At 48.9% G+C, this 17,596-nt stretch overlaps 2 protein-coding genes across 3 annotated transcripts in view; both read right to left on the bottom strand.

The window, feature by feature from the left end:
• Positions 1–398, bottom strand: part of SELENOI (selenoprotein I) — a 28,048-nt gene extending 27,650 nt beyond the window's left edge. The window contains exon 1 of one of the 2 annotated variants that reach the window (XM_057404655.1): positions 149–398. In XM_057404655.1, coding sequence (XP_057260638.1) covers positions 149–301 — 153 coding nt within the window. In that variant the 5' untranslated portion in view covers positions 302–398. The remainder of the gene's footprint in view (positions 1–148) is intronic. The other variant, XM_057404654.1, reaches the window with a different exon arrangement.
• A 4,008-nt stretch (positions 399–4,406) lies between these two features.
• On the bottom strand, positions 4,407–13,374 carry LOC130596730 (interferon-induced very large GTPase 1-like). The gene is made up of 2 exons (XM_057404640.1): positions 12,872–13,374; positions 4,407–12,782 (listed from the first exon to the last, which is right to left on the bottom strand). The coding sequence occupies exon 2, from the start codon at positions 12,778–12,780 to the stop codon at positions 5,458–5,460; it is 7,323 nt and encodes a 2,440-aa protein (XP_057260623.1). The 5' UTR covers positions 12,781–12,782; positions 12,872–13,374; the 3' UTR covers positions 4,407–5,457.
• Positions 13,375–17,596: the final 4,222 nt, after the last annotated feature.

The following is a 17,596-nucleotide window of genomic DNA, read 5'->3' as shown; positions in this document are numbered from 1 at the left end:
ACACACCCCGGCACCAGGTGCCACTGCAGCCCCCGCCCAAATGCCGCCATTCCCAGGGGGACCCGCCTGGACATCCCCTCACAGCGCAGGGCCCCGAGGAGCCCCCAGCCCCACGGCCAGGCCCCCGACACCCGCGCCCCACCCGTACCTTGTACTTGCTGAAGCCGGCCAGCTGCTCTGCGGTCACGTACTCCATGGTGGCCCCCACGCCTGCTCCAGGTGCCAGTACCGGTCCTCCGTTCCACGCCCGCCCTGGCCCTGACCCCCGCCGGCCACCGTAGCCCGCCTCTCGCCGCCGCATCGGCCCACCTGGCGTGGCCGTGACGCCACGGCGCCCCGCCCGCCGCGCGAGGGCGCCGCCTGTAGAGCGGGAGGAGCGTGGCGCTCGGAAGCGGAGCGCGGGCTGAGGGCTGAGATCTGCGGGCTGCTCCCGTAAGCGGCTTCCTGGGAGAAGAAACAAGGACGCGGGGAGGGCCCGCAGGGGTTAGGGAGAGGAGGAGGAGCCAGGCTCGTGGCGGGCTCCTCTCCCGGGGGGCAGCCTGCTTTCCCGCGGGCTGCTCACCCCCGTGTCCGCGGGCCGGGAGAAGGCACGGGGCCTCCAAAGAAACCCTCTTCGGGAAGGGGAAGGGGCAGGGGCGGCCCCCGGTGGCTGAGCATCCGCTGAGGGGAACAGTGGCATGGTGGCCCGGGCAGTGCGGGGTTTACTGTCGGACTCGATGATCTTAAAGCTCTTTTCCAACCCCAGTGACTCTGAATCTGTAATTTGTTTTCTTTTAAAGAAAGAGAAAAGTGGTTCAAAGGGCCAGGTTGGCCTGGGCTTGGAGCAACATGGTCTAGTGGAAGGTGTCCCAGCCCATGGCAGGGAGGGTTGGAACTGGATGAGCTTTAAGGTCCCTTTTGACCCAAGCCAGTCTGAGATTCTATGGTTCTATGACCTTCCCAATGCAGCTGGGACTTGGGACCATCCCAGACTCTGTACATGCTGAGGCCAGGATCAGCAGAACCCCAGGAGGAGCGTAGGTGGCAGGACTGGGGTGAAGGGAATGTCTGGGTTCCACAGGGAGTCTGGCCGTGTCCCACCAGCTCCAGGGACAGGTGGGACAAGAAATACATGTTTGGGATGCCACAGGGTGGGGGTGGGAGGGGTTACACACAGGGGGAAAGAACAAGAAAAATAGAGCAAGGAAAGGGAGAAAAGAAAGCAAAAGCAAAGGGTGGTGAGGCCCTGCACAGGCTGCCCAGGGAAGCTTTGGCTGCCCCATGCCATGTTCAAGGCCAGGTTGGACGGGGCTTGGAGCAACCTGGTCTAGTGGAAGGTGTCCCTGCCTGTGGCAGGGGTTTGGTACTGGATGAGCTTTAATGTCCCTTCCAACACAAACCATCCCGTGATTCTATGTTGGTACACAAAAATCTCCGCCTCTCCATTTACAGCCCCATCCTGGCCTTCCAGCCTGTCACCCTAGTCCTGTCAGTTGCATTTTCTGGCCCCTGTGACAGACCCCCACCAGTCAGTTCCTGCACAGCTTTCCATTCATATCTCATCATCAGGTCTTTTGCCTCCCCTATCAACTCCTTTTGAGCAAGTCAGTTATCCTGAGAACCTTAGTTACAAACCATGCATCCTTGTGTCCTTGCATTCCTTCCCACAGCGGTGTCCACAGGGAAGGACATGCCAGGTGATCCCTGCAAAGAAGATTCAGGCCAGGGTGGACTGGCAGAGATGCTGACACCCACAGGCCTCCATGTAGAGCGCTGCCTCCCTGTACTGGAGAAGAAGCTGGAGGTTACAGGCACACAGACACCTGAAAGATGAAGACTGCCGAAAGCTTGCAAGCTACACACAGTATGCATGGGAGAACAGAAGCCCTGAAAGAGTGCTTTGGCACACGTGATGTGGCAACATGAACACTGCAACCCCTGGGTACAGCCTGGGCCAAGGCCACTCTCCCAGCCACTCCAGCTTGAAGTTTGCTGGTGAATTCACATGCACAGCCGGTTTGGGCTGTGACCTGTGGTCCTGCTCCACCCACCAGTGCTCAGCCCTTCACTCACCTCATTCACACCAGTGGTTGGTTTTCAGGCCACGTGCCATTCCCACACCAGAAGCTGTAGGATAAAGATCCTCACTCACTCCTGTCATTGCACTGAGACCCCTCTTGCTCCAGCAGCTGACACCAGAGGCATCTACACCCATGTGACTCCAGGAGCTGGAGTCAAATCCACTCACACACACGCAGGTCTCACCACTCGCTTTGTCCTTGCAGCACACGCTCACACTGGTGAGGCTTTTTTCTGTGGAGGCAGTGTTCTCACAGGAGAAAGGATAACTGGTACATAAACTCTGAATAATCCTGAAAGATACAGCAAGGCCATGAGAGGCCCGAAGAAGCTTAAGCAAGCAAGATAAGAAGAAGCTGGAATTCACTGAGTTATGAGAACTGTGGACTGTTGGCAAGCTTTCGAGGTCAAGTTCTCACACCTGTGCTTAACCAATTATATGTTAGTCACTAAGGGTCTTCAAGACATGTATCCAATCATAATATGCCAAATCACTGTAAGTGCATGTAAGAAATAGTATATAAGGAGTTAAGGCTTTGTAAAAAATTTGGCAATCGCTTGATCACATTGATCATCTCTGCGTTGTCCGTGAGTCCCGCATCAACATGTTTCCAAGCCATTGTCTCCATGTCTATTTTGTCAGGGCTGCATTTTGGGTTTGGTTGCCTTTTTTAACTTTAGTTTCCAACTGACCAGCACCTGCTCTGATAACCTCACTGAAATAACTTCTCGGGCTCCCTTTCATCCATTAGTGTGACTGACCAGGCTTGGCTCCCACCACAGGCTCCTTCACAGAATCCTAAAATCACAAAATGGTTTGGGTTGGAAGGGACCTACAAACCCCTTTAGATGCTGCTGGTAAGAGCACATAGGATAAGAGCCCTTGTCCCTGCCAGCTTCTTAATTGCCAGAGCTAGTTCAAAGGTGCTCTCTAGGGCAGGAGGTCATAGAATCACAGACTCATAGCATGGTTTGGGTAGGAAATGACCTTCAAGCTCATCCAGTTCCAACCCCCTGCCACAGGACATCTTCTTCCACTAGACCAGGTTGCTCCAAGCCCTGTCCAACCTGACCTTGAACACTGCCAGGGATGGGGCAGCCACAGCTTCTCTGGGCAACCTGTGCCAGGGCCTCACCACCCGCGCAGGGAACAATTTCTTTCTAAGATCTCATCTCAATCTCCCCTCTATCAGTTTAAGGCCATTCAACACACCAGCTGTTGGTCAGATTTGTTTAACTGAATGTTCTTGTTTATGGCTTCCTCCCCTTCTTATTATCCCTTGAGACATTAAAGAAGGTCCTTCACCCTGAGGAGCAGACATTCACCATCCACACAGACCTTCGCCCAGTCGCCACCTGCCTTGTCTTCACAGCACAAACACTGAGGTCACACACAACTGCAGCTAACTTGAAAATAAAGGATGCAGAGATCAGTCCAGTCTAACTCAACTAGTTTATTAGCAAAGAGTAAAAGGGATTATAGTGAATAACCGCTTTAGCCAATGTTCCAGGAGGCCTTGTCCTTGGATTTCCAGTGGCCTTGCAGGAGCTGCACAGCAAAAACTGCCAGCCAACTCAGTGGTGCAGTCCTGGCTGGTTACGTGTTCTCCAGATCATGGTTCCATTGCCACCAGCCTGTCCTGACAGCATGAACACTAACGTCACACACTGCTGATGGCTGCTGAGGAAGCTGCAAAGAGACGTAATCCTCCACATTGGTTATACAAAGATTTTCACTCAGCAGCTAAGCAAAGAGAAGAGCGGTTGCTTAGCGGTGGTGTCGTGGTTTTAACCCAGTCAGGTAACTTGTTCACTCACTCCCCCCCTTCTTTCCCTCCCCCTACTCCCGGAGGGACTGAGAGGAGAATCGAAAAGAATGCAACTCCCACGGGTTGAGATAAGAACAGTTTAGTAACTAAGGTATAACACAAATCACTACTGCTACCACCAATAATAATAATGATAAAGGAAATAACAAGGGAAGAGAATACAACATCTCACCACCAGCCGACCGATAACTTGCCCCCCCCAAGCCCGACCAAGCACCGACCCATACCTCCTCCAACCCTGCAGTCTCCCAGCCCTTCCGGCTAACTCCCAGTTACATCCTGGGCATGACGTGCTGTGGTATGGAATACTTCTTTGGTCAGTTTGGGTCAGGTGTCCTGTCTCTGCTTCCTCCCGGCTTCACCTCCTCCCTGGCAGAGCATGAGGCTCACAAAGTCCTTGGCCAAACCAAAACATCGCTGTCAGCTCTGTTCCCAGGCCGAAAGTCAAAACACTGCACTGCACCAGCTAACCAAGAAGGAGAAACATGACTGCTACTGCTGAACCCAGGACAGGTGACTAAGAGGTGGAGGAAAGTTCAACAGGCCCAGCCAAGAATGGCTCATCTTGACAAATGAAGTATGCTTAATAAACCACTAACCAAATTAAAACTTAAGTTTTCTAAAATAACTAAAAGTTTTCTAAAACTAACCAGATTAAAACTTAATTAAACCACTACCTAAATACACATGTGGTGTTAACTGCCTTGACAATGTCAGAAACAGAACAGCTACTAACCTGAGTACTAGCTCATTTTATCAATAGGAGGTCGATAAAGGAGTGGTAATACTGAAAAGTAAACCAGCAAAGCTTGCAGCCAATATTGAGCTGCTTTCAGATCCCACAGCCTTTTCTTTAAGCATGACAAGCACTTGCTGCAGGAAAAACTTACTTCTGTCAGTGTCACTTTTATTCTGATAGCAGCTGATAAAATTGGTCCTTTCAAATGCTGCCTTTGCTCTTCACCTGACACTCGGTCTTAACCTTGTTCATGTAATTACTCGCTGCAGGAATGTTTTTCATTTTTGATAGACAAAGCAGAGGTTAATTTCTGTGGTGAAAAAGGAAGAGGATTCTGAATATCATGAAGCAAGGGGATTTCTGAGGCAGGAGTAGCACGCCTTATTTCACCCAACTTTGTCAGCAAAATTAGGTATCATGCATGTAGCTTGAGGCTGCATATGTATTTTATATATTGTATATTGTAACAATAGTTTGTGGAATTACTTATACTATGCTCTTCTAAAATGCAAAGCGGTTGCAGTTCTTCCTACATATTACAGAATCTTAGAAAGGTTTGGGTAGGAAAGGACCATAAGATCATCTAGTTTCAACCCCTTGCCATGGGCAGGGATGCATCACAGTAGACCATGTCCTCCAAGGCTCTGTCGAACCTGGTCTTGAACACTCCCAGGGGTGGACCATTTACCATTTCTTTGGTCAACATGTTCCAATGCCTCACTGCCTTCACAGTAAAGAACTTCTTCCTTATATCCAGCCTGAACTTCCCCTGTGTAAGTTTGAATCCAATGCGCCTTGTCCTATCACTACAGTCTGTGATGTCAACCTGGCCTAAAGCTTGTTCAGTTCATCAAGCACTTCCTGCTTTGTAATTCTCTGCCATGAGGCAGGGATTTCTCCTTTGCCATGAAATTTCCCATTGTGCAAGTTTTCAAGCTCTGTCCTGAAATGACACACAAACCATTTCCAGTACGCTTGCGTTGATGTATCAGGAAGAATTAGCCAATTGGAATAAGGAGGTCCTGCATCACGGTATTTCTTGTAGGGGATCCATGTGTTTTCACCAATCCTGAATGAATTGTTACTCACAATACTACTAGAACAAATATCAATGACCAGATTGTCTGTTTTATACCAGCTGTAACCTGCCAAAACTTGAGGACGATGGAAGACAAGCTGATGGTCTCCATCGTGATGTGGCATAGTGTTTGTGCAAACAGCCCCGCAAAAAGGACACTTATTCCAGCATCCTGAAAATTGCTCAGCCAAGATTGCGTGAGGCTGCTTTTCAAATATGCTCATATCAGAATGAGGAAACTCTTCCTTGAGACTGTCCTTCATGGAAGCCAATGCTTCTGTCATGGCATTTTTCAGGAAGTCTATGTCATTTATCTCCTGACGCTCAATGCTCCTCAGGTTGCTTCTGGGCAAGATTAGCACTTCTCTAAGTGCCGTGCAAAATTCATCCAGCCAAAGAGAGATTTTGTCATTTCTGTCTCTTCTGTCTTTGACAATCTTGGTTGATTGAAAAACAGCTGACAGAATGCTTCCATAGAGGTGAGTAAGGCAGTCATCTAAAAACTTCTCCAGCCTCCTGTTCTTATCTAAACAGTACATCTCAACACGTCTCTCAATGTAACTCTTCATAAAGTCTCCTGAGAAATTAAGATACTCCTGGAAATACTCAAAATTTTCTTTTTCTGCCAGGTATTTCAGTATGCAAACTTCCAGAGAGGATCTATTGCCACTGAAATCTGGCATCTTAGACCTGATGTCTTGAGCTATGGTAAGAGCTGTCCTCTCATAGATTGCCTGGCGAAGAGCCGAGGCAATCTTGTCACACAGGAAAACAGCAAACGCTGTGATAGAAGTGGCCCCTTGCCAAGACATCTGGAAATATTTGAAGAAATCTTCTCTCTTGTTCACCAGGTAGGTGCATGGATCATTTGCTTTTCTAAATGTTTCCTGCATGCTTTTAAATCTTTTTGCTGCCATTCTGCACAGATACAGAGATAAATCTATTGCATAATCTGTATTAAAACTGTATTTTGCATCTCTGGGGACAGAGCTCATACCCTTCTGTACTTCATTTAGTATTTCATGAATAAAACTTTGACTATAATCCCTTTTCTCCTGTTCCTTCTTATCAATGTTCTTTGTCACACACCTTATGATGTTATCTGTAATGTGTTCTATGTTGCTTATATCAGCATGATCAAAATTCCGAGCAAAGTTAAACCAACGTTTTTTCTTAGCGATGTGTTTTTCAAGGTTAACAGAAAATGCTTTGGTTTGGGGAAATTTCCTTATCCGCGCTAGTAAGTTAGGTTCCTTAAAGTGATCTAGAAGGACTTCTTCTATTTCCCTATCGATATCAACCTGTATCAGAGGGGGTGCAGCAGAGAATACAGCAACCCACGTATTCCAGAGACGATCAAAGTTGTCTCTGAGTTCACTTTCAGTTAATCTCTGGCCTTTTAGAGACAGAGCCATCTCCCTACTCTTTTCCAAGAGCTCACTTTCATATTCTGACTTCTTTTCATCCAGTTTACACTGGTTCTTCTTTAGTTCAATCAGATGCTCACACTTCTTTCTAGTTTCACGAAGGAGAGATTCCTTTAGTTCATTCAGCTTCAGTTCTGTGATGACTCTCCACTGGGCCAGTATCTCATGGTCTTTCTCCTCAGTGAAATACTTTTCCATCTCTTTCATGATGTCATCACTTGTCTTTTGCACTACATTTTCAAGGCTTTCTCTGGGGACCTCCTGCATGTCCCCATTCCGAATTTGATTGTCCAGTTTCATTTGCAAGTCTAAGACGTGACTCCTCATCCGCCAGCTCCACTGGCCAAATGCAGTTTCCAGCTTCTTGTACGCAGCAATCTCCACTGAGTTCTTGAAGCTGAAAATGAAGTTTTCATTCAGCAAAGCATTCCAGAGATCACTAATACGAACTTTCAAGCTTGAGAGCCTCAAAATACTGCCCGGTGGTCTTTTCTTGGCAGCTTGGAGAATTTTGCTCTTTAATTCCTGGACGTTCTGGCTGTAGGTGGGGTTGGGTGGTGCCATTGGGGGGTTTCCTTCCCACAGGTGAGAAAAGTAATGAATATGGGTGTTCACATCGAAGTAAATGACGTCACTGAAGCAGTAGGCATCACAGAATTCTTGCTGGGCAGCTATCACAGTCATTTCATCCAGCTTTTCCTGGAGGCGCCTTCTTCCTTCCATGTTTTGTTCTTTGGCAGTTATTTCTCCCACGTTTTGGTGTACAAACAGGCAGCTTGAGGAAAGTTTTACTTGCTTCATCCTCAGAAAAGCCTGGACGGCAATCTGGAGGACATCTTGCATTTCTGACGGATTTTCTCCAAAGATGTTGATCAGAGTCATGTTGCCAATGCCAATGACAAAGGTGGCCAGCTCATTGTCATGGTTAAGGGACTGTTTATTGGCCATCTCTATGGCACGAAGTCCCTCTGTGTCAACAACTAGCATGTAACTGAAGCCCAGATCTCGTTGCAGCTTCTCATCTACTTTAATTAGCTGCATAAACGCTCCCCGGGTGCATCGCCCTGCACTGACATTAAACTGAAGACCAAACATGGCATTCAGCAGGGTTGACTTCCCTGTGCTCTGGATGCCAAGCACTGAGAGAACAAATACTTCTTTGTCCCCTAGCTTATTAATTAATCTGTCAAAGATTGCATTGACCCATCGTAATGGTATGTAAGAAGCATCACCATCCATCAGCTCGACAGGATACCCTGAAACCATCAGATCAGCTGCAATTTCAGGTAGTTTGACAAAATGTTCATCCTTTGAGTTCATCGATTCCAGAGCTTCATAAATCTGCCCTACCTCTCTCAAAATATGCTCAAGGCCAATGGACGAATAGTTGATTTCATTGGAGATGTCATCTATATTCTTCAGCAACTGAGGTTTCAGATATGTTTTGTCATGGCTTTTCGTTATTGCCATGATTTGAGACCATAACAGGTGATATTCTTTCTTCAGTTTGTCAAGGTGGTTGGAAGACAGATCATCCATGAAAACCTTCATCCAGTGCAGAAAGTATTTCTTGGTATCTGCTGGCTGTGACTGGAGAAAGCCAAGGACTGATTTCATCAGCTGATTGAGAGGGAATGCTTGTTCTAGTTGTTTTCTTCTTATTGCTGACTTCTCCAATTCAGTTTGGCTCCGATGATGCTCTATGCTCTGGTTCCTCTTTTCCTGCAAGCGAGTGAGTTCTTTGTCCTTTTTGCACCACATGTACCACAGTTTTCCTTGAAGAGGCAGCAGCTTGGATTTGATCTCAAACAACTTCTCTTCCTTCAGAAGCTTCACCAATGCCTTTGCCTTTTCTTTGGCTGTTACACATGCATCTGTATCTTCATCGACTAAGAATCCATGCTTGTGAGCTTTGTCCAGGCAGGAATCGAGGCTGAAAAGTGTGTTAGACCCTTCCACAAGTTCTCCAATGGTTTTTTTCAGCTCGCCCATTAATTCTGCTTCGTTTCTGTTCTTGATACCTATTCTTCTGTTTTGGCTAGATCGGCCAGTGGCAATGCTCTCTTTTTCAGTGAAAAGACAAACCAAAGGCGTCTGGGACTGCCACAGGTCACGTAAAATTTTCATCCCTTTCTTGTCACTCTGATCAGACTCGGCTACAAGAACCACGTTCACAGCTGATATCTCCTGTAGAAACCGTAGCTGTTCTTCGTGGTCCCTTGCATCTCCGTGCAGGTTACAGAAAGCAACACAACAGTCAAAGCTGTCGTCATCACTGCCCCGGGGACAGTACCAGGAGATCTCCACAACACCTTTCATCAGCACACAGTCTTTGGTGCTGCCTTTGCAATGCCGGTGGAAAAAAGTGTCATGTTTTTGTTTGCTCAGCAGAGCATTCAGGATCTGAGACTTGGAAGAGGAAGGAGAACTGCCAATCCGTATGAAGGACACGATGGGTGTCTCTGCTTGATAAATGAATTTGTTTTTGTAACTGTTAGTTCTGGCCTGCTTTCCTGGCTTCTCAGCCTCTTTCCAGCTCTTCTTTATCTGGCTGAGGGACCAGAGGGGAAACTCTATCTTTGAAGTGCACGGGTTTGGTACCAGGAGAGGTAGTGCAAATTGGCAGAAAGCAAGCTTTGTTGAAATGTACTGTCTCATGAAATCATCAGCGCAATGAAAAATTGCCATCTGGAGGTCCATGGGGTGCACACAACTGTCTTTGGTTGCAGATTCAGGGGCTTCTTCCTCCAAATCAGTGAAAAAGTCATCAAAGGAATCCATGGGTTCATGCTCTTGCTCTGTGGGTTTTGGCATAGGTGCAAGTCGTGGGTTGCTCTCATCCCTGCAAGTCAGGTACCTCACCCGATAATCCACAGTTAATAGCTTTTGCAGGAAGTAAAATGGTAATTCATTGTCGTTGCTAGGGTGGCTGTCATGTAAAGATTTCTTGTATATGATGTGGAAGTCTTCTGTCCCCATCTTCCTTGGATAGTAACTTTCCAGTCCAAGGCGCTTAAGTAAGTGGAGGAATTCTTGATTTGTAGTGGCTTGATTTGCTTCAGTTTCACTGCTCTCTGATTTGGATTTGGACTGACTGGAAGGCTCTGTCCTTTGAAAAGTGTCTTCCATGTCTTTGATTATACTGTGTTTCTTCAGATCGTCACATGTGTCCTCCAAGCGCCCACTGATGAGGGAATCCAAGTCCTTTTCCAGCATCTCCCAGTCTTTGAGTGCACGGTGCTTTTCAAAGAGAGTTTTTACCTCTGTGGACCATAAGTTTTTCATTTGATCTTCCATGAAAGTTAAACGCTCATTCTTCTGCTCAGGTGACACCTCTTTATATTCAGGTGTTACCTTTAGACCTGTCAGCACCAGGAAAGCCTGAGCTCTGTAAACATCTTGTTCCTTCAGACTCAGATACTCCTTATGTCCCTCTTGCATTTCATTTATCATGAAGTTAATTTCTGGACATCCAAGGAGGTACTGAAAATTGTTCCCTTCCATCTGGTATCCTGTGCTGGTCATAATTAGAAGTACTAACAGTTCTATGTCTTTCTGTGCCCTTCCCCGGAGAACCTGGAGTAAGGAATGAACAGTTGAGCTTATAGTCAAGGTGGCTTTTACCTTTGCTTCATGAATGGCAGATGCTGCAGTTTCTGGTGCATAGGTGACTTCCTGGATGTACTCCTTCATTTGCAGCAGTGTCTCGGTGAGATCTTCAAGCTCAGAAACACTGAGAGTTTCAGGAAGCATGGGCTTCCTATCAAAGATCCATTGCATAATGAAGGAAGACCTGGGGAAGTCCTTGACAGAATAGACATAAGGATCCAGGAGGCACTTCAATAGAGACTTGATACACATGGTGTTTACTGGAGGTGACTTCCTGAAAAACATAACAGTATTCACAAGGAACTCCTGCAGTCCTTTGTCTGACAGGCATATGTTGATCCAGACATTATGGGTTTTGGTTTTTTCATACAGATTCTGTTTGAATGTTAGCAGCGTGGACAGTTTCTCTTCATCTACTGTCACCTCCCAGGCCTTCACACACTCCATGAAAGCTCTGGCCTCTTCCACTGCACTGACCAGTTCCTCTCCAAACATGATGCTGACACTGTGATTCGTTAATGCTTCGTATGCAGCCCTGAGGCTGCTGCTCATTTGATAGCTGGACTTAAAATCACTTCTGTGATTGGACAGGATTATATCCCACACTGGGATCAATTGAAAGCCTCGGTCAATAACACACCAGGTCGTGTTATTAGTTACAAGCCCCAATTTCCACTGAGGAAGAAAATTTGTCTCTGGTGGGCCCCCTGTGTTGGTCACGTCATGCTGAACTCCTGTGTGGGCTCTCCTTCCAGCTCTTCCCCGAGAAGTAGCATGTGAGCTGTATTTTGTACCTTCCACATCCACTCCCATGCTGATACCGAAGCTGCTGTAGGTGGCACTTACATAGCCATTCAGTGATTCAGATACTTGTTGCTTCATCTCTTCCCGCTGCTCAGCTCTGAATCCTGCTACAGATGCCTTCCATCGGAATATCCCCCCAAAGTGGAGGGGACCCTGGTTTACGTGGGACCCAAAAGTGCTGAAGAAGCTCTTACACCTGCTTTTCAGCATGTTGGACCTGTCTTCTTCTGGAACACTGCTCAAAAGACGCTCGATGTCTTTCAGCTCCTGCAGGGCCACATCTGTTAGGCAAAGCTGATGCTTTTGGAAGTAGCAGGAGGCCAGAGGGATGTAGTGGTACTTGGTGGTGCAAATGTAGCTCTGCTCAGAGTGGGACTGGTGGGTCTCCTCCGACTGAGAAGAGCTGCTGTAATCTATGTCAGTGCCAACATTAAACCCCCAGAACCCAGCTTTGGCAGAAATGGTGATGCTGAACCCCAGCCTCTCCATGGACTTGGTGAAAGCAGCTTCTGCTGCAGAGGAGGAGAACTCCTTCCTCTCAAACAGAGACCCTTGCTCTGGACCAGCAAGCCTGAATCCATCCGGAACTTGGATGAGCTGGTCTCGCTTTGCCAGCACATCCTCAAAGCTGCTGGTTTTGTAGATGCCCTGCAGGGCCAGTCCCCCTGACGCCCGCCTCAGGACCTCCATGTCAGAGACAATTTCAGCCTTGCTCACTATCAACTCCTGCTGCTCCAGCTGCTTCTGGATGTTCTCCAGCAAACCCACCGGTGACTTCTCTGGTGGTGGCCAGTACTCTTTGGGAATCTCAATGGCTTGCCACAGAGCCTCCTCTTTTGCTTTTATAGCATCCTTGCTGTGGCTGTGGCTGTTGTGCATTTCTTTCAGCTCCTTCACGAGTAGCTTGGCTGCTTCTTGTCTCTGCTTTGCTGTCTCCAAGTGCTTCTTCTGCACCTCCTCAAAAGTCTTTTCTGCATCTTCTTTGTTGACTGCTACTCCCAGGAGCTTTTGGAGAGCCTTTTTTTCCCAGGGGTGCTTTACTTTAGGCTCCAGCTTAAGGTAGTCTTCATATTGCATATGTTTCAGGGCTTCCTTGGACTTGACTCCCAGTATTTCTGACAGTTGGGGAAGCCATCGTTTATCATCCAGTCCTTCTTTCTCACATGCTTCTGCCAGTAGTTTTTTTGCAAGATTTGCCTTTTCATCATCCTTTAGTATGTCCTCCTGTGAGGCCATGGCTGTGGAAGAATAAAACAGTCTCTTTGTAAGGTGTGTTGTCAGAGGCCCCAGCCTCCTATAAGAGGGTATAGGATCTGATTCATCTCACCTCAAGCAGATATTCTCTTTGGTCAGACACTTGACTTTGCAGAGGACACAGAGAGCCAAGCTCCCCAGCTCAGCTGAGACAGCACACCATCACACAGCAGGCCTGCTAGGCAAGGCTGGGGTTTAAGAAGAAGATGGGAACTACCTCAAGAATTCAGGAGGAAAAACACTGGGAAGGAAAGACCTAAAATCCTAAAGGAGAAAAAACAGAGTCAAGAGATGGCAACCCATCAATGCAGAGGACTCATTCGAGGAAGCAGTGGAGGCATCCCCCTTCGCCTGTAATGACAGCCCAGCCAGCAAAGACACATCAGGGCCTTTTTGGGGTGGGGACCACACTGGGGTTTCAACTGGGACATAAATCAACATACCCATTGTGTACATTAGCCCAGGGACAGTTTGCAAAGTATCTCCTGCTTTAAGAGGCTCTTCTGCATACAGCACAAGGTGGCTCAGGATAGGACTCTAAAGCCTGTACACCATAACGACATCACAGCAAGGAAAACCAAGCCTATCCATGATTCATGTAATCATGGAATGGTTTGGGTAGGAAAGGACCTCAAAGCTCATCCAGTTCCAACCCCTGCCATGGGCAGGGACACCTTCCACTAGACCAGGTTACTCCAAGCCCAGTCCAACCTGGCCTTGAACACTGCCAGGGATGGGGCAGCCACAGCTTCTCTGGGCAGCCTGTGCCAGGGCTTCACCACCCTGACAGGGAAGAACTTCTGCCTAAGATCTCATCTCAATCTCCCCTCTGTCAGGTTAAAACCATTCCCCCTTGTCCTGTCCCTACAGGTCTTTGTCAGAAGCCCCTCTCCAGCTTTCTTGTCAGCCCCTTTAGGCACTGGAAGCTGCTCTATAAACTGGGCTCCACAGTTTGATCATTTGAGCTATTAGAGGATTTTCTTACAGGAAAACAACTTTATTCCTCATTCCGGTGTCAGATGGGAAGAATGTTCCCAGGAGAGCTCTCTCACTCCTGGGTAAAGGATAGGACATGCAGGTGGCCCAGTTACTGATACCAAGTAGGAACTGCCCACAGGCTCCTCTACTGCAACAAGCTGGCTGACCTTATCCTGTGGCTGGGGGATCTGTGCACTGCAGCACAGGCCTGGGCAGTCTGGGGCTGCTGTGGTGTCGATTGCCGACTCCTAGATGTTCACCAGTCCCCATGTCAGGGTCACTGCAGCGGACTGGATTTGCAGTATGTCAAGCACAGTTGTCCTGCAGTGTTGATGAGGCCTCAGACCTGGTGCACTGAATGCACCAGAGGGCTAGACATCTACCTTAAAGGACTTCTTATCATGGAAAGTACTTTCCTCCTGAGTGCTCTTCTCCCTTTTCTGCATCCTTCTTCCAGCTGGGAACCCCTGATCTCCTGGGCTGTCACGGTTGGTTTCTGGGCTCAAACGCACACTGCTGGGTCATGGGGAGCTTCTTATTGACCAACACCCCCAAGTCCTTCTCCTCAGGGCTGCTCTCAATCCAGTCTCTGCCCAGCCTGTGTTTGTGCCTAGGATTGTCCCAGCCCAGGTACAGGACTCACTCCTGATTTCTGGAGAGGAGAATCACAGCATCATAGGATCAACTAGGTTGGAAAATATCTTTAAGATCATCAAGTCCAACCATTACCCCCAGACTGCCAAGACCACCACTAAAGCATATCCCTGAGGGCTCCATCTACACGTTTTTTGGACACGTTCTTTGATTTTTTTTTTTGCTGAGTGACGGTGATTCCACCATTTCCCTTGGCAGTCTGTTCCAATGCCTCCATTGACCACCCTCTCTGAAGACATTGATCCTAATATTCAATCTAAACCTCCCATGGCACGGTTTGAGGCTCTTTCCTCTTGTCCTGTCACTTGTTATTTGGGAGAGGAGATCTACCCCCACCTCACTACAACCTCCTTTCAGGCAGTTGTAGAGAACAATAAGGTGCCCCTTGAGCTTTCTCTTCTCCAGACTAAACACCCCCAGTTCCATCAGCCATTCCCCATCGCACTTCCAGACCCTTCCCCAGCTCCATTGCCCTTCTCTGGACCTGCTCCAGCCCCTCAATGTCTTTCTTGTAGTGAGGGGCCCAGAACTGAACACAGGATTTGAGGTGCGGCCTCACGAGTGCTGAGTACAGGGGGACGATCACTGCCCTGGCCCTGCTGCCACACTCTTGCTGATACAGGCCAGGATGCTGTTGGCCTTCTTGGCTGCCTGGGCACAAGCTGCTCATGTTCAGTAGCTGCCAGTGAGCACCCTGAGGTTCTTTTCTGCCGAGCAGCTTTCCAGCCCCTCTTTCCCAAGCCTGTAGTGTTCCATGGGGTTGTTGTGGCCCAAACACAGGACGCAGCACTTTGCCTTGATGAACCTGAAGATGGCTGGTGTGACTCTTAAAGACTGGGGCAAAGGCAGTATCAAGTACCTCAGCCTTTTCCACATCCTCAGCATCCAGTAGAGGGCGAAGGTTTTCCTTGGCTCTCCTTTTATTGCTAGTATATTTCAAAAAGTACTTTTGATTATTTTCATGGCAGTGGCCATATTTTTGCCCCAACTTTGACTGCTGAGCCCAGTGCCGTCCGGCTCAGTCCACTCAGGCCACGTATCCTGGCTCTATCCCCTCCCAGCTTCATGCTTGTTGGCCCATTACCAACACTATTTTAGTCTCAGATGCCCAAAACAGCATTGCAGAGCTACAATAGCAGACATTAACTCCAGCAGAGCTGGACCATCAACCAGCACGTGAGCACACTTTAAAACATCAAATCCTAGAATGGTTTGGGTTGGAAGGGACCTTAAAGCTTATCCAGTTTCCAACCCCATGCCATGGGCAGGGACACCTTCCACTAGACCAGGTTGCTCAAAGCCCCATCCAACCTAGCCTTGAACACTTAACCTGGCTTTGAAGTCCCAGCATGGCTTCATACTTCAAGAAAAAGGGAAAAGGCACATGCTTTTGTGTTAGTGCAGAAAGAGGACTATTAAGTGTATTTCTGGAATAACTTGGGATTGCTTTCTTCCTTGCAAGCAAACAAGGGAAGCAGTAAGGCTGGCAGCATGACCTACAGTAGGACTGCCTGCATTCTGCCTCATGGGAACAGCCCCCTCAAGAGTGTTTTCCCCATCCCTGTCCCAGGAGAGCCGGGCTCTGGAAGAGCTTGTGCCTTTAAGAGGCTGTGCCAGGGACCAGAGCACTTTGGGTGGTGAAGTTTAGACTGTAGGAGGGGCTGGGAGAGGTGAATCTCACCATCACTCCATGGGGCGGGGAAGGAAAAATTCTCCCCCTATCTTTGGGAACAGGGCAGGGTGTCCCACAACTGCCCCACATTAGTTATCCCAGTGCTGCCACACTCCCCAGTGAGCGGGGCAGGAGGCAGGCGCCACTGCCCAAGCTGCCCACACCACCAGCCCAAGGACTGCACCCCAGCACCCATTGCTTCTGCACCCCTGTTAGAGCTGACAGAGCGCATGCCACCGAAAAGGTTATCATCAGTAATGTTCCTCAAACTATCCGTTTCAGCTTCCTAGGCTATAGGAGCGCCCGCAGGGCTGCCTTCCACCTCTCCTCTGGCCCCGACGCATCCCAGCCCAGCCCTCTGTCTCCAGAGCAGAGAAGCGAATGTCAGCAGGATGTAGGTGCCTGCCCCGTTCCGCAGCCGACCCAGCTCCTGGCCCCGGCAAGCTGTGCTCAGGGCGAGCGCACCCATCCTGGCCCATCGTGGGACTGGGTCGTGTCCGGGGTGGGCAAGATCAGCGCTGGCTGCGGGAACGTTTCCCAGCTCGCAGCAGGAAAGGGGCTCTGCAAGGGGTCTGGCCCCAGAGCAGGTAGCAGGTCCCTCCCCATCCAGCCCTGCAGCCAGTTCCTGAAGCCAGGCTTTGCTCCCCTGCAGGCATCAGTCTACCCCTGAATAGCCCCGGATCCCTCTTCCTACCCCACGGGCTCCTGCACTCACCGCCCTGCCTCCTCCCTACCCTCCCAGTTCAACCCCTGCAGCCCACACGGGTGCCCTGAGCTTCTTCAAACAAGCCGTCGAGCAAAGGCTGTTTCCTGCATCCCAGGCTTAGAGCAGGTACCATTCACCCTAAATGCCCTTTTTCCCTTCCCTGGCATCTCTCAGGAGATGGTAAAACCCATGAAATATGAAGCAGAAGACAGACAAGATCCCTACTTTATGCTGATCCCTCACCACCCCTCACCCCACCACCCCTCCCCAATGCTTAACCCTCAAGGTCCTACCATCTGCCTCTGACACTCAGCAGCTCCAGACTGGAGTCAGCCTGTCCAAAGTCCTCCCCTTATACAACCCGAATTTGTCACATGCTTTCCTTCTTGACAATGGAGATAGCAAGAAGCATCCCAATTTACTGGAAATCAGGCCATTTTCACAATAATACAAAAGTGAAACTTGGCAGCTGCTGCCACGGATGGAGCTGAGCAAAACAGGATGGGTGGAGGCTGAAGTGAGAGTGGTCCAGGAGAAGAACATGAGCAATTGGACCCTAGAGCAGCTTCCAGTGCCTAAAAGGGGCGACAAGAAATCTGGACAGGGGCTTTTGAGAAGGGCCTGTAGGGACAGGACAAGGGGGAATGGCTTTAAACTGACAGAGGAGAGATTGAGATGAGCTCTTAGGAAGAAGTTCTTCCCTGTGAGGGTGGTGAGGCCCTGCAACAGGTTGCCCAGAGAAGCTGTGGCTGCCCCATCCCTGGCAGTGTTCAAGGCCAGGTGGGACA

Source organism: Pezoporus wallicus, unplaced genomic scaffold (assembly GCF_028554395.1).
Source record: "Pezoporus wallicus isolate ANWC-B61680 ecotype Strahan unplaced genomic scaffold, APGP_CSIRO_Pwel_v1 contig_11009, whole genome shotgun sequence".
Lineage (NCBI taxonomy): Eukaryota > Metazoa > Chordata > Aves > Psittaciformes > Psittacidae > Pezoporus > Pezoporus wallicus.
The sequence above is the reverse complement of the archived record's forward strand: the minus strand, read 5'-3'. Positions and strand labels throughout refer to the sequence as shown.

Coding starts and splice junctions, on each gene's coding strand:
- LOC130596730 (XM_057404640.1), bottom strand. CDS start 12,780: ATGGCCTCACAGGAGGACATACTAAAGGATGATGAAAAGGCAAATCTT.